The 17,262-nt window shown below is 40.7% G+C and overlaps 1 protein-coding gene across 2 annotated transcripts; it reads right to left on the bottom strand.

Annotated features, from left to right (window-relative positions):
• Window positions 1-308: 308 nt before the first annotated feature.
• LOC110488108 (mediator of RNA polymerase II transcription subunit 10) lies at window positions 309-16,747 on the bottom strand. 2 transcript variants are annotated; one of them, XR_002468347.2, is made up of 5 exons: window positions 16,455-16,747; window positions 15,288-15,371; window positions 1,621-1,723; window positions 828-1,139; window positions 309-746 (listed from the first exon to the last, which is right to left on the bottom strand). XR_002468347.2 is itself a non-coding variant. In XM_021560129.2 (4 exons), the coding sequence occupies exons 1-4, from the start codon at window positions 16,574-16,576 to the stop codon at window positions 1,044-1,046; spliced, it is 405 nt and encodes a 134-aa protein (XP_021415804.1). In that variant the 5' UTR covers window positions 16,577-16,747; the 3' UTR covers window positions 309-1,043. The 2 variants fall into 2 exon arrangements, 1 of the variants encoding a protein (XP_021415804.1); XM_021560129.2 differs by having other exon boundaries at window positions 309-1,139.
• Window positions 16,748-17,262: the final 515 nt, after the last annotated feature.

The following is a 17,262-nucleotide window of genomic DNA, read 5'->3' as shown; positions in this document are numbered from 1 at the left end:
TCCCTGGTTCTGAAGGCTCCACGCTTCTGGAGCATTTGTCTCAGAACAACCCCACAGAAAGTATGCGCTCGCGTGCTCCCTTCACCATGGTGATGGCCTGATCTGGCCACATACTGTAGGGAGAGAATGTTTCCAAATGGAAAAGAGAAATTGAAAAGCATTTCCATTTGACAAATTCTGTTGGTTAAAAAGAAAAAAATATCCCTTTTCCTTCTTTAATACCCGCTGAACACAACCTCTTACAATGTAATGTCCTTGGTGATTTGACCCTTGGATGAAAGAATATAATGTGACATTGAGGCCTTTACTTCCTATACATTGAACTTTAATAGTAAGTCTCTGTTCGTGAATTGTGATCTACAAGGCGCTAGCATGGCAGTAAATACCAGACTAATCTTTCAATCACAAGCCCATTTATTTGCAAAACAAACAACTAAAACTAACAAGATAAAACCAAAACAAATTGGAGGGTTGCAAACCTCTGGGCTAGTTTCTTGCCCATGAATAAGACCCCTTTTGATACCGGAGCTTGATACAAAACAGAGTCACAGTCCAGGTCTGCAGTGTTGTACAATGGTGTTTAAGTCTTTACAAAAAAGGTTCTGTATGAGTATAAACATGATGTACATCTTGTAGGTGGGATGTCAACACAGCATGAGGAAACAGTTTGCCAGATATCAGATTGAGAAAATGTCATATTTCCAATACAACTAAAAGAAACTCGAAAAAGGCTATATGTTCCTGGCTGACAGTTCTTCCTATCAAATCCTCAGCTCTAGCTCCTTTTATGATTTTTTTGAACCCATTCATAAAAGCATCCTTGCCACATTACTCTTCCCACATCAGATACAAAGAATTGCTCCTCCAACTACCTCTACCACGCTCTCAATCTATTTCTCAAAGTCAACAACCCACTTTTTTCATGAATATTCCCTGAATATTAATACATGTCATCAGGTTGACTCATTGATCCTGCTGGGTGAGACCCCACTGTGGCTTTAAGCAGGGGGTTAAGGGTCAGGGGGATTAAAGGTCAAGGGTCACTATGAGGGTGGGTCATCTCCGTGGATAGCCTTGTACTTGGTCATCTCCTCTGGAAACACCTTCCCCAGCTCAGAGATTAGCAGGCTCTTGAATTTCTGCAACCAAAGACAGAACAGAGGGGTCAGAGATTGAAGCTGTAGATGATTTACTGTTATTTAGTCTGGATCTTTATGGTTCTGATGGTAATAAGACAGTATAATGGGGTTATACTGTATATGCTTAGGACATATCTTAGAATGCATTATTTCAAAAATGTTTTATTTTATTTAACTAGACAAGCCAGTTAAGAACAAATTGTTATTTACAATGACGGCCTACCGGGGAACAGTGGGTTAACTGCCATGTTCAGGGTCAGAACAACAGATTTTTACCTTGTCAGCTATTTATTCCAGCAACCTTTTGGTTACTGGCCAAACACTCTAACCACTAGGCTACCTTACAATCACACCCTAATGCATTGTACCAGAAGGCTTTGACTAAAAGAGTAACCAAGACTATTTGTCATCAAGTAATTTCCTCAAAGTACTGATCTTCAATTTCTAGGCCGTTATTAGGCTTGAATCTACTGCCACTTACCGTCATGGTGTCAATCTTTCCTTTGACCTGCTCGTTCTTGGCCAGGGCCCTTTCCAGACACTCCTTAGTGTACAGCTGGGGGTTACGCCCCTGGTCTATGTATCTGACAACACAAGACAAAACATTACATCAGTCGAGTTAGGCTGAGGGTCTGTGACCAAGTGGAGATCTGAGGGAGAGAAAGTGCTGGTACATGGGTGACTGTCCTTCCGTTATGCTCACCATAGTCTAGCATGGCCATCCTCCGAAAACTAATCTTGTTGACTTGACTATTAGAAGTCTGGAGAACTTAACTATTGGATTTTGCATTTGAATGAGCTAGGAGATGGGCATTTGAAATGGACTTCACTATTAAAATAATATATTTTTTGGACTATCCGGATAGTCAAAATGCATGCCTTTCCCTAATGTCAATAAGCCTGGTCTATTGCTGTTTTGGTTAGTAATTGTTGTCTTATTTCACTGTAGAGCCTCCAGCCCTGCTCAATATGCCTTAGCTAGCCCCTTACCCTGTTGTTCCACCCCTCACACTAGAGGTCTACCGATTAAAATCGGCAAGGCCAATTAATTAGGTCCAATTTCAAGTTCTCATAATCTGTATTTTTGGACGCCGATTATGGCCGATTACATTGCAATCCAAGAGGAGACTGCGTGGCAGGCTGACCACCTGTTACGCGAGTGCAGCAAGGAGCCAAGGTAAGTTGCTAGCTAGCATTCAACTTATCTTGTAAAAAATTATCAAATCTTAACATTTTCACTAGTTAACTGCACATGGTTGATGATATAGTTAATAGTTTAACTAGCTTGTCCTGCGTTGCACATAATCAATGTGGTGCCTGTGAATTTATCATCGAATCGCAGAATACATAGCCAAACGGGTGATGATTTAACAAAAGCGCATTTGTAAAAAAAACACATTCGTAGCATCAATGTCACAAGTTATAACCATAACTTGGTTATAACTGCCTTTCTTAAAATCAATACAAGTATATATTTTTTTAAACCTGCATAATTAGTTTTAAAAAAGTAATGTTAGCAGGCAATATTAACTAGGGAATTTGTGTCACTTTGCTTGCGTTCATGGTAAGCAGAGTCAGGGTATATATGCAGCATTTTGGGCCGACTGGCTCAATGCGAACTGTGTGAACCATTTCTTCCTAACAAAGGCCGTAATTAATTTGCCAGAATTGTACATAATTATGACATAACATTGAAGGTTGTGCAATGTCAGAGCAATATTTAGACTTAGGGATGCCACCCGTTCAATAAAATACGGAACGGTTCCGTATTTGACTGAAAGAATAAAGGTTCTGTTATTCAAAATGATAGTTTCCGGAATTTACCATATGAATGACCTAAGGCTTGTATTTCTAAGGGTTCATTATATTAGAATTAAGTCTATGATTTGATATTTGATAGAGAAGTCTGACTGAGCGGTGGTAGGCAGCAGCAAGCTCGTAAGTGTAGCGTGGTTCGTTCTGCGTTGTGTACTTTTAATTAGGACGCTGCCACAACTGAAGGTCTGCTGGTTGAATTATTTTGATTTGCCCTTGGCGCGGTCCTAGCTCTCAGGCACCTTGCTAGCCAAAGGTCAGGCAAAAGAGAGCATCAAAAGGAAATAACAGGTGCTGGGTGCACACATTGTGCACAACAGCACACTACACAAGTAAAATGATATAGAACATAATTCGGACAAAATAAAAGACATACCTACACGAGAAAGAAACAACATAGAATATTTTAGCCCAGCTCTCAGGCACCTGCACAAGCACATGGACACTCACTCAAACACTGTCCCAAGTACTAACAAGGTACCCTAGCTATCGAGCTTTGTGAAACTTGTTACCACAAATCTTTTTATTGTCCACATTGTAACAAACTTATGGTTGCATAACAGCACATTGTGTAACATTACAACGGTTTTATATTGAACAATTTCAGAGCCAAAGACAACATACCAAAGGTCAGGCAAAAAATAACAATAAGGGGGTACGGAAATACAGATAACCCGCAATGGGCCAAACCAAAATATAGAAAACTTTTACAATCACGTGTATGTACAATATTGATATGAAAAAGTGTTTATTCACCAAAATATAACATTAGCTATGCAGCTGTAATTACATTTTTTAAAAACACACTGAATTATTATCATCCCCTCTTGACCTGGCCTATTTGAATTGGTCCTTGTGTGCAACTTGGTGCATAATCTAGAGGAACAAAATCACAGTGCTACATAAGCATTCATTCAAACAGCACTTTCCTGCATTTGCCAGCAGCTCTTCGCAATGCTTGAAGCACAGCTTTGTTTATCTTCAAGCCTATCATCTCCCGAGATTAGGCTGGCAATACTATAGTGCCTATAAGAACATCCAACAGTCAAAGGTACATGAAATAGAAATGGTTTAGAGAGAAATAGTCCTATAATAACTACAACCTAAAATTTCTTAACTGGGAATATTGAAGAGTCATGTTAAAAGGAACCACCAGCTTTCATATGTTCTCATGTTCTGAGCAAGGAATTTAACCTTTTTTACATGGCACATATTGCACTTTTACTTTCTTCTCCAACACAGTTTTGCATTATTTAAACCAAATTGAACATGTTTCATTATTTATTTGAGACTAAATATCGGTTATTTTTGACCCTCCAATAATCTGTATCGGTGTTTTAAAAAAAATCATAATCGGTCGACCTTAAAATGGTGCCTCTAGAGACAAAACCCCTCATCACTCAATGCCTAGGATTACTTACTCACATCCTACCATTCCCTTGTCTGTACATTATGCCTTGAATCTATTCTACTGCGCCCAGAAAGCTGCTCCTTTAACTCTGTTCCGAAGTAACTAGACGACCAGTTATTTTAGGCTTTAGCCGTACCCTTATCCTACTCCTACTCCTCCTCTGTTCCTCTGGTGATGTAGAGGTGAACCCAGGAACTGCAGCCCCCAACAGCACTCCCATTCCCCAGGCACTCTCATTTGTTGACTTCTGTAACCGTAAAAGCATTGGTTTCATGCATGTTAACATTAGAAGCCTCCTCCCTAAGTTTGTTTTATTCACCACTTTAGCACACTCCGCCAACCTAGATGTCCTAGCCGTGTTTGAATCCTGGCTTAGGAAGGCCTTCAAAAATCCTGAAATCTCCATCCCTAACTATAACATTTTCCGACAAGATAGAACTGCCAAAGGGGGCGGAGTTGCAATCTACTGCAGAGATCGTCTGCAGAATTCTGTCATACTATCCAGGTGTGTGCCCAAACAAATCGAGCTTAAACTTTTAAAAATCCACCTTTCTGGAAACAAGTCTCTCACCAATTCCGCTTGTTATAGACCGCCTTCATCCCCCAGCTGTGCACAGGGCACCATATGTGAATTCATCGCCCTGCATCTATCTTCAGAGTTCGTACTGCTAGGTGACCTAAACTGGGACATGCTTAACACCCCGGCCGTACTACAATCTAAGCTAGATGCCCTCAATCTCACACAAAGTATCAATGTACCTACCAGGTACAACCCCAAATCCGTAACCATGGGCCCACTCTTAGATATCATCCTGACCAACTTGCCCTCTAAATACACCTCCGCTGTATTCAACCAGGATCTCAGCGATCACTGCCTCGTTGCCTGCATAAGTAATGGGTGCGCAGTCAAACGACCACCCCTCATCACTGTCAAACGCTCCATAAAACACTTCAGCGAGCAGGCCTTTCTAATTGACCTGGCCTGGGTATCCTGGAAGGATATTGACCTCATCCCGTCAGTAGAGGATGCCTGGTTGCTCTTCAAAAGTGCTTTCCTCGCCATCTTAAATAAGCATGCCCCGTTCAAAAAATTTAGAACGAAGAACAGATATAGCCCTTGGTTCACCCCAGACTTGACTGCCCTTGACCATCACAAAAACATCCTGAGGCTTTCTGCATTAACATCGAAAAGCCCCCGCGATATGCAACTTTTCAGGGGAAGTCAGGGACCAATATACTCAGTCAGTTAGGAAAGCTAAGGCTAGATTTTTCAAACAGAAATTTGCTTCCTGTAGCACTAATTCCAAAATGTTTTGGGACACTGTAAAGTCCATGGAGAATAAGAGCACCTCCTCCCAGGTGCCCACTGCACTGAGGATAGGAAACATTGTCACCACCGATAAATCTACGATAATTTCAATAAGCATTTTACCAAGGCTGGCCATGTTTTCCATCTGGCTGCCCCTACCCCAGCCAACATCTCAGCACCCCCTGCTTCTCCTTTACCCAAAACCAGACAGTTGATGTTCTGAAAGAACTGCAAAATCTGGATCCCTACAAATCAGCTGGGCTAGACAACCTGTAACCGCTCTAAAATTATCTGCCAAAATTGTTGCAACCCCTATTACTAGCCTATTCAACCTATTTTTCGTATCGTCTGAGATCCACAAAGATTGGAAAGCTGCCGCGGTCATCCCCCTCTTCAAAAGGGGAGACACTAGACCCAAACTGTTATAGACAGTCCATCCTGCCCTGCCTTGCTAAAATCTTCGAAAGCCAAGTAAATAAACCGATCACAGACCACTTAGAATCCCACCGTACCTTCTCCACTATGCAATCTGGTTTCCGAGCTGGTCATGGGTGCACCTCAGCCACGCTCAAGGTCCTAAACGATATAACGGCCATCGATAAAAGACATACTGTGCAGCAGCAGTCTTCATCGACCTGGCCAAGGCTCTCGACTCTGTCAATCACTGCATTCTTATCGGCAGACTCAATAGCCTTGGCTTCTCAAATGACTGCCTCGCCCGGTTCATCAACTACTTCTCAGAGTGAGTTCAGTGTGTCAAATCGGAGGGCCTGTTGTCCGGACTTCTGGCAGTCTCTATGGCGATGCCACAGGGTTCAATTCTCGGGCCGACTCTTTTCTCTGTATATATCAATGATGTTGCTCTTGCTGCTGGTGATTCTCTGATCCAACTCTACGCAGACGACACCATTCTGTATAAATCTGGCACTTTTTTGGACTGTGCTAACAAACCTCCAAACGAGCTTCAAAACGCCATACAACACTCCTTCCATGGCCTCCAACTGCTTCTAAATGCTAGTAAAACTAAGTGCATGCTCTTCAACCGATTGCTGCCCGCACCCACCCGCCCAACTAGCATCACTACTCTGGACGGTTCTGACCTAGAATATTTGGACAACTACAAATACCTAGGTGTCTGGTTAGACTGTAAACTCTCTTTCCAGACTCACATTATGCATCTCCAACCCAAAATTAAATCTAGAATCGGCTTCCTATTTCACAACAATGCCTCCTTCACTCATGCTGCCAAACATACCCTCGTAAAACTGACTATCCTACCGAACCTGGACTTCGGCGATGTCATTTTACAAAATACTCTACTCAGCAAACTGGATGCAGTCTATCACAGTGCCATCCGTTTTATCACCAAAGCTCCATATTCAACCCACCACTGCGACCTGTATGTTCTCGTTGGCTGGCTCTCACTACATATCCGTCGCCAAAAGCACTGGCTCCAGGTAATCTATAAATCCTTGCTAGGTAAAGCCCCACCTTATCTCAGCTCACTGGTCACCATAGCAACACCACCCCGTAGCACGCGCTCCAGCAGGTATATTGCACTGGTCATCCCCAAAGCCAACACTTCCTTTGGTCACCTTTCCTTACAGTTCTCTGCTGCCAATGACTGGAACGAAATGCAAAAATCTCTGAAACTGGAGTCCTATATCTCCCTCCCTAACTTTAATAATCAGCTGTCAGAGCAGCTTACCGATCACTGTACCTGTACACAGCCCATCTGTAAATAGCGCACCCGACTACCTCATCCCCATATATTTACTTACCCTCTTGCGCTTTTGCACCCCAGTATCTCTACTTGCACATCATCATCTGCACATCTATCACTGTTAATGCTTTTATTTTAATTATTTTAATCTCTATGGCCTATTTATTGCCCTACCTCTCTACATTTGTACACACTGTACATTTATTTTTCTATTGTGTTATTGACTGTACGTTTGTTTATGTGTAACTCTGTTGTTGTTTTTGTCACACTTCTTTGCGTTATCTTGGCCAGGTTGCAGTTGTAAATGAGAACTTGTTCTCAACTGACCTACCTGGTTAAAACTTCAATGGAGATTTGCTTCCGACGCTCTGCTTGTTTCAGCTGGAAGGTGGGGGAGGGACAACGCATGTCAAAAATGAAATTAAAATGCAAATCAATTTATAACATTTTTGATATGCGTTTTTTTTGTGTTTTTTGTTGTTGTTATTCTGTCTCGCACAAAATTATAGACTGATAATTTCTTTGTCAGTGGGCAAACATACAAAATCCACTGGGGATCAAATACATTTTTCCCTCACTGTATATTAGCTTAACTTTTAAAAACAAATATTATACAGTGCCTTAGGAAAGTATTCAGACCCCTCTTCCCACATTGTTACTTTATAGCCTTGTTCTAACATTAGAGTTACATTTTTTTATATATCTACACACCATACTCATTTAATAGCACCCGCAAAACACCAATCTCAATGTCAACAGTGAAGAGGTGACTCCGGGATGCTGGCCTTCTAAGCGAAACTAATGCGCGATAATGAGAAGGACAGATGTCGTGTGGGAAAACTGCTGTTTTTTACTCGATCTGTCCAACTTATTGCCTCTAAAATGCTAAAGTGATCTTAGTAGTAAAGAGCGGCTTTGAGAATGATGATCCCATGCAGTCATGACGCAAAAAATGATTAACCCCGTCACTGTCCATTTCTTGTTTTTAAAGGACGAGAGAAGTGCTACACCTGGTGGAGAGAGATTGTAAGACAGAAAAAAATTGCTTTATGTGTGCTGTACGTTACACTACATGATGTAACGGAGGGTCAGTTTTTTCAACTTCTCCAATACTTTAGAGCCATTACCATGTCGATCAACGCTTGAATAGAAACGTAGTTCACACCCCAGATTATGAAGTCAACACAGTCGCTACAGTCCCATTAGTTTTCTTTGCTGCCTCGTTTGAATGTCACGTTGCGCACATTTGTACGGAATGGGGTGAGTTTACGTTACACACAATAGCCCATAATGACAAAGCAAAAACAGATAAAAATAAAATAAAAAAACACAGAAATACCTAATTTACTTAAGTATTCAGCCCCTTTGCTATGACTTGGAATTAAGCTCAGGTTCATCCTGGTTCAATTGAATTGAGATGTTTCTACAACTGGATTGGAGTCCACCTGTGGAAAATTAAATTGATTGGACATGATTTGGAAAAGCCCATAACTGTCTACACTACCGTTCAAAAGTTTAAGAACACCTACTCATTTAAGTTTTTTTTTCTTTTTATTATTTTCTACATTGTAGAATAATAGTGAAGGCACCAAAACTATGAAATAACACATATGGGATCATGTAGTGACCAAAAAAGGTGTTAAACAAATCTAAATATATTTGAGATTCTTCAAATATCCACCCTTTGCCTTGATGACAGCTTTGCACACTCTTGGAATTCTCTCAACCAGCTTCACCTGGAATGCCTTTCCAACAGTCTTGGAGTTCCCACATATGCTGAGCACTTGTTGGCTGCTTTTCCTTCAGTCTGCAGTCCGACTCAACCCAAACCATCTTAATTTGGTTGAGGTTTGGGGGATTGTGGAGGCTAGGCCATCTGATGCAGCACTCCATCACTCTCCTTCTTGGTCAAATAGCCCTTACACAGCCTGGAGGGGTGTTGGGTCATTGTCCTGTTGAAAAACAAATGATAGTCCCACTAAGCCCAAACCAGCTGTGATGGCGTATCGCTGCAGAATGCTGTGGTAGTTATGCTGGTTAAGTGTGCCTTGAACTCTAAAAAAATCCCAGACAGTGTCATCAGTAAAGCACCCCACACCATCACACCTCCTCATCCATGCTTCACGGTGGGAACTACACGAGGAGATCATCCGTTCACCCACACCACATCTCACAAAGGTGGTTGGAACCCGAAAATCTAAAATTTAGACTCCAGACCATGTCCATTGCTCATGTTTCTTGGCCAAAGCAAGTATCTTCTTCTTTTTGGTGTCCTTTAGTAGTGGTTTCAATTGGATAATTGGACCATGAAGGTCTGATTTATGCAGTCTCCTCTGAACAGTTGATGTTGAGATGTGTCTGTTACTTGAACTCAGTGAAGAATTTATTTGGGCTGCAATTTCTGAGGCTGGTAAACTCTAATGAACGTATCCTCTGCTGCAGAGGTAACCCTGGGTCTTCCATTCCTCCTCGTGAGAGCCAGTTTCATCATAGCGCTTGATGGTTTTTGCGACTGCACTTGAAGAAACTTTCAAAGTTCTTGACATTTTCTGTATGTCTTAAAGTAATGGACTGTTGTTTCTCTTTGCTTATTTGAGCTTTTCTTTACAAAATATGGACTTGGTATTTTACAAAATAGGCCTTGGTATTTTACAAAATAGGCTATCTTCTGTATAGCCCCCCATACCTTGTCACAACACAACTGATTGACTCAAACACCTGATGAAGGAAAGAAATTCCACAAATTAACTTGTTTAACACTTTTTTGGTTACTACAGGATTCCTTCCATATGTATTATTTCATAGTTTAGATGTCTTCACTATTATTCTACAATGTAGAAAATAGTACAAATAAAAACAGTTGACAGTGCATGTCAGAGCAAAAACCAAGCCATGAGGTCGAAGGAATTGTCTGTAAAGCTCCGAGACAAGACTGTGTCGAGGCACAGATCTGGGGAAGGGTACCAAAACATTTCTGCGTACCAAAACATTTCTGAAGATCCCCAAGAACACAGTGACCTCAATCATTCTTAAATCAAAGAAGTTTGGAACCTCCAAGACTCATCCTAGAGCTGGCCTCCGGGCCAAACTGAACAATCACGTGACAAGGGCTTTGGTAAGGGAGGTGACCAAGAACCTGATGGTCACTATGACAGAGCTCTAGAGTTCCACTGTGGAGATGGAAGAAACATTTAGAAGGACAACCTTCTCTGCAGCACTGCACCAATCAGTCCTTTATGGTAGTGCGGCCAGAAGGTAGCCACTCCTCAGTAAAAGGCACATGGCAGCCCGCTTGGAGTTTACCTAAAGACTCTCAGATCATGAGAAACAAGATAATCTGGGCTGATGAAAACAAGATTTCAGCCCAAAGACTTAAGGCCAAGCGCCATGTCTGGAGGAAACCTGGCAACGTCCCTACGGTGAAGCATGGTGGTGGCAGCATCATGCTATAGGGATGTTTTTCAGCAGCAGGGCCTGGGAGACTAGTCAGGTTCTAGGGAAAGATGAATGGAACAAAGTACAGATCATTGATGAAAACCTGCTCCAGAGAGCTCAGCACCTCAGACTGGGGCGAAGGTTCACCTTCCATCAGGACAACGACCCTAAGCACACAGCCAAGACAACGCAGGAGTGGCTTCGGGACAAGTCTCTAAATTTCCTCGAGTGGCCCAGCCAGAGCCCAGACTTGAACCCCATCAAACTTCAATGAAGAGAACTGAAAATAGCTGTGCAGCAACACTCCCCATCCAGCCAAGCTTGAAGCATCATACCCAAGAAGACTTGATGCTGCTTCAACAAAGTACTGGGTCTGAATTAGAGGTCGACCGATTATGATTTTTCAACGCCGATACCGATTATTGGAGGACCATAAAAGCCGATACCGATTAAATCGGACAATTTTTTAAAATTGATTTATTTGTAATAATGACAATTACAACAATACTGAATGAACACTTATTTTAACTTAATATATTACATCAATAAAATCATTTAGCCTCAAATAAATAATGAAACATGTTCAATTTGGTTTAAATAATGCAAAAACAAAATGTTGGAGAAGAAAGTAAAAGTGCAATATGTTCCATGTAAAATATGTGCCATGTAAGAAAGCTAACGTTCCTTGCTCAGAACATGAGAACATATGAAAGCTGGTGGTTCCTTTTAACATGAGTCTTCAATATTCCCAGGTAAGAAGTTTTAGATTGTAGTTATTGTAGAAATTATATGACTATTTCCCTCTATACCATTTGTATTTCATTAACCTTAGACTATTGGATGTTCTTATAGGCACTTTAGTATTGCCAGTGTAACAGTATAGCTTCCGTCCCTCTCCTCGCTCCTCCCTGGGCTCGAACCAGGAACACATCGACAATTAGCGCGCGCTAACTAGCTAGCCATTTCACTTCGGTTACACGAGCCTCATCTCGGGAGTTGATAGGCTTGAAGTCATAAACAGCGCAAAGCTTGACGCACAACAAAGAGCTGCTGGCAAAACGCACGAAAGTGCTGTTTGAATGAATGTTTATGCGCCTGCTTCTGCCTACCACCGCTCAGTCAGATACTTGTATGCTCAGTCAGATTATATGCAATTTAGGACACGCTAGATAATATCTAGTAATATCATCAACCATGTGTAGTTAACTAGTGATTATGATTGATTGTTTTTTATAAGATAAGTTTAATGTTAGCTAGCAACTTACCTTGGCTTACTGCATTCGCATAACAGGCAGCCTCCTTGTGGAGTGCAACGAGAAAGAGGCAGGTCGTTATTGCGTTGGACTAGTTAAGGTTGCAAAATTGGATCCCCCGAGCTGACAAGGTGAAAATCTGTCGTTCTGCCCCTAAACAAGGCAGTTAACCCACTGTTCCTAAGCCGTCATTGAAAATAAGAATGTGTTCTTAACTGACTTGCCTAGTTAAATAAAGATTAAATAAAAGGCGTAAAAAAATAAATGTAAAAAAATAATAATAATAAATTTAAAAATGAAGTCGGCAAATCGGCGCCAAAAAATACCGTTCCGATTAATCGGTCGACCTCTAGTCTGAATACCTGGGTAAATGTAATTGCATTTGAGATATAGCTATATTAGCAAAACAAATCTAAAAAAACAGTTTTTGCTTCGTCATTATGGGGTAGTGTGTGTACATGTATGAGGGAAAAAATGATTTAATCAATTTTAGAATGAGGCTGTAATGTAACAAAATTCAAGAGGTCTGAATACTTAACAAAGGCAATGCAGGATACGCTAAAATATTCTGTCAAACCTTGAAAGACTTTTGTTTTTACAAATGTAGGTTATTTTCATACTTATTTTGTTTAGGCTATTTAACAGCTTTCAGAAAGTATTCATACCCTTTGACTTTTTCCACATTCAAAATTGATTACAATTGAGATTTTGTGTCACTGGCCTACACACAATACCCCATAATGTCAAAGTGGAATTGTGTTTTTGGAAACGTTTACAAACTAATAACAAATCAAAAGCTGAAATGTATTGAGTCAAGTATTCAACCCCTTTGTTATGGCAAGCCTAATGAGTTCAGGAGTAAACATTTGCTTAACAAGCCACATAATAAATTGCACGGACTCACTCTGTGTGCAATAATAGTGTTTAACAGGTTTTTTTTAATGACTTCCTCATCTCTGTACCCCTCACTTACAATTATGTGTAAGGCATCTCAATTGAGCACTGAATTTCAAACACTGATCCAACCACAAAGACCAGGGAGGTTTTCCAATGACTCGCAAAGGGCACCTATTGATAGATAGATAAACATCTTAAAAAGCAGATATTGAATATATCTGAGCATGGTGAAGTTACTAGATGACAATTTCAATGGTCTATAAATACACTCAGTTACTACAAAGATACAGGCGTCCTTCCTAACTTAGTTGTGTCATGAAGTTGGCCTGAGTGGGGGAGGTTTATAACCCCCCATAAATACCTTTCCCCTTTTTCCTCTCTCTACTCTACCGATGTGACTATTGAAAATCCCTTGGTTAACATTGAGAGTCTGGTGACATCAAAAGATGGGAATGGAACCATATTTCGCTAATCCAACCAGCTGAAAATATGCGTTGGTACTAAATGAATTTGATGCCAGATCAGTTGGCGTCTGAAACATTATTACTGATGATAGGACGACAAACTGTATCTTGGAAAATCTACACATTCGAGTTGTCAGATTCACATGGAATTGTTGTGCAATTTAAATGTTTAAATATGAAACTATTTGTGAAAAGATTCAATTTAATTTTTTTGTTGTTTTTTTTTCCACCTTTATTTGATGCATAATTGAGAGCATCCTGCCGGGCTGTATCATCGCCTGGTACAGCAACTGCACCGCTCACAACCACAGGGCTCTCTAGAGAGTGGTGAGGTCTGCCCAACGCATCCCTGGGGGCAAACTACCCACCCTCCAGGACCTCTAAAGCAACAGATGTGTACAGGAACCACCCGAGCCACTGCCCGTTCACCCCACTATCATCCAGAAGGCGGGGGTCAGTACAGGTGCATCAAAACTGGGACTGGAAGACTGAAAAACTGCTTCCCTCTCAAGGCCATCAGACTGTTAAATAGCCAACAGTAACACATTAGAGGCTGCTGCCTATATACATAGACTTAATCACTGGCCACTTTAATAAATAGAACACTAGTCACTTTAATAATGTTTACATTTTTTACATTACTCATCTCATACTGTATTCTATTCTAATGTATCTTAGTCTATGCAGCTCTGACATTGCTCGACCATATATTTATAGATTCTTAATTCCATTCCTTTACTTAGATGTGTGTATTGTTGTGAAATTGTTAGATATTACTGCACTGTTGGAGCTAAAGACACAAGCACTTCGCTACACCTGCAATAACATCTGCTAAACATGTGTGTGACTAATAAAATTAGATTTTGTGCTAAATAATCATTTATTTATCTTTTACATGAAGGCACAATTCAAAAGTTATTGAAAATAATGTTTGAGACAACTCAGACACCGACTCATCATTAATTCATTTTTTGGTTGCGCTTTTTGAAAGTGCTGCTGCGGGAGCATATGACCGATTGCCTGTTGTGCCGGACATTAATAACCACTGACAATATTACAAATATTAGTTCAGCATTTTAACTTGTCAAAGTAACATTTACTGCAACTTATTGACAGTAGCCTGTGTGTTGGCATATATTATTGGCTGTTTGGTTTGCAAGGAGGGATTTTCTGACGGAACAATTTACTTTGCCAATACTTTTGTCAAGTAACGCAGAAGCGTACCATGTGTGTTTATACTTCCTATTCGATTAGTCTATCTTGCAATTATTTGTTCTCTCTCTCATAACTATACTATGTTTTTATTTAGGCTATTTTCAAACAACTGTCTGAGTTGGAACTCTGTTAGGCCTATAGATTAATTTGATGGTTGATCATGAAAGAGTAGGTTATGCCTAGGCCAACAAGTCATATTCAAATCGAATGGGGATTGGGGAGAAAAAGGGAAATTTCGATTTTAAAACAATAAGCCAGACGACTGGGTGTCCACTGTAAAAGGCCCATGATCATCAGACATTGGAGAGGGGAAAAACCACAGTAGGCACGGTCTGACAATTTGCACTGCTTTGGATCTCTCCTCTCTTTGTACAATCTACATTGTCCTCTTGCCTTATGCTACTATTCTAACTACCTTATATGTATTGAACATTTAGGCTATGGGGAAAAGGGAATAGGCCAATTGGCATGTCGCCCTGCTGTGTGCTCGGTGGTAAAATCATCCAACCCTAGTGGCAATGTGTCACTAGTTTCCATCATCTTCCTGAGAACTTCCCCAGGCTTTCAAAAGTAAACTAGAGATCTAGACATGGAAAGTGTATGTTTAAGTTGGAACATCTACTCACTCAAAAGCCTCGAGAGGAACGTTAATCTCATGTAGCTGCTGGCGACATTTCTCAATGTCCTGCAGTCCCGTGATCATGTAGTTTCTGAAATGCACAGGAGTAGAGACGTTTCAACAACTAGCAGGCAAAATCATCAAACGCAACTACCATTCAACTAACTTACTCAACATGACTGTCAGCGTTTAACCTGGTCTGTAAACTGGTCATCTCTGTATGCAAGGAGATACCTACTGCAGCCCTCATCCTCCACCTGTTCTGACAACCACATTCTGTTAAAGGTCCCCAAAGCACACACATATCTCTGGGTCGCTCTGCTTTTCAGTTGACTGCAGCTAGCGACTGGAACCTGCTGCAACAAACACTCAAACTGGACAGTTTTCGCTCTTCATTCAAAGACTCAATCATGGACACTCTTACTGACAGTTGTGGCTGCTTTGCGTTATGTATTGTTGTTTCTACCTTCTTGCCCTTTGTGCTGTTGTCTGTGCCCAATAATGTTTGTACCATGTTTTCTGCTGCTGTCATGTTATGTTGCTGCTACTATGTTGTCGTCATGTGTTGCTATCACGCTGTTGTCTTAGGTCTCTCTTTATGTAGTGTTGTGGTGTCTCTCGTGATGAGTTTTTAATCCCAGTCCCTGTCCCTACAGGAGACCTTTTGCCTTTTGGTAGGCAGTCATTGTAAATAATAATTTGTTCTTAACTGACTTGTCTAGTTAAATAAACGTAAAAGAAAAGAATATGTGCAGTATTTTATACCCTTTTGTGTGTCTATGACCGCGATGTGCAACTTTAGTCCTCGGGGGCCTGGTGTCACTTTTTCCCCAGTCCCAACTAACACGCCTGACTCCATTTAAATCAACTAATTATGATCTACCGCTTTTTTATAAAGTGTGACACCACTCCGGCCCCCGAGGACTGGAGTTGCCTATCCCTGGTCTATGACATTGACTGTACTAACTAGCTATCAACGTAGCTAACTAACTTAACTATGTGGAGGCTAGTTAGCATTGGTTAACCATAATTTTACTTTTGTAAACAACTCGTGTATTGATAACTTGGGGAGTTAATAGTAACATATTTAAGTGGCTAGCTATGATGGCTAGTAATACTAGAAACACCTAGCTAGCTAACTGGCATCCCTTACAGTTTTTTTGGCATCACTTACAGTTTTTGGTTGAGTCCTGTTTGACTGCTAGGTTGAAAGTCGCTAACGATAATTCCCATCTGTCGAATATTTTCAACGAACTTCTCGAGATGCTCCTCGAGGTTATCAAATTTCTCAGCCATGTCGCCAACAAAACGTTATGTGTTCATTTCTCATAAACATAAAATATTTGTGAAAATATAAAACCTCAGACAAAGCCTTTTGTCAATTCATCACAATGCTAATCACTTCCCAGACCCCCATGGGGTCGTCACTAGTTACCACAGCCACAAGGGGATCATTAAGGCTAAACCCCGCCTATTTCTAAAATGTATCTTCTTAAAATCTGATTTTAAAACAAACCTTAACCCCAACATTACCCACACTGATAACCTCGCGTCTAACCTTAAATTAATAGCAAAAAGCACATTTTTGTTTTCATAAATTTTTACGATAACAACCATTTTTACTTTGTGGCTGTGGTAACTAGTGACAAACACTCCCATGGCATACTGCTTTCCGGAAGGGTGAGAGCCAATCATTGGCGAATGTGTAGTTGCCGTAGCGACAGACTGCCGTCTGCAGCTCAAGATTACCGCAAAGCGTCGTGTTCTGAAATGTCGAAACATTGTTGCAAATAACATTGATTTTAAAATGTATCATCCTCACCATGCATGTGTAATGCAGTGAATTTGCCTGCATATATGTATAGTTTGGTGGACAATGTTATGTAAATGTTTTCAATTAATAAAAGCAGTGCAGTGAAACATTACAATATACAAAATATAAAATAGAGTAAAATACTTTGTAGGCTACTTAAGACAGCCTG

This window comes from Oncorhynchus mykiss, chromosome 32, assembly GCF_013265735.2.
Source record: "Oncorhynchus mykiss isolate Arlee chromosome 32, USDA_OmykA_1.1, whole genome shotgun sequence".
NCBI lineage: Eukaryota > Metazoa > Chordata > Actinopteri > Salmoniformes > Salmonidae > Oncorhynchus > Oncorhynchus mykiss.
The sequence above is the reverse complement of the archived record's forward strand: the minus strand, read 5'-3'. Positions and strand labels throughout refer to the sequence as shown.

What these genes read in the sequence shown, in the direction of transcription:
- LOC110488108 (XM_021560129.2), bottom strand. Translation starts at nt 16,576, where the DNA reads ATGGCTGAGAAATTTGATAACCTCGAGGAGCATCTCGAGAAGTTCGTT. An exon ending in GTTCCTCTCGAGGCTTTTGA is followed by an intron (nt 1,724 to 15,287) that starts GTGAGTAGATGT and finishes TTGTGTTGTCAG; the next exon opens with ATACATAGACCAGGGGCGTA. An exon ending in GAAAGATTGACACCATGACG is followed by an intron (nt 1,140 to 1,620) that starts GTAAGTGGCAGT and finishes CTTTGGTTGCAG; the next exon opens with AAATTCAAGAGCCTGCTAAT.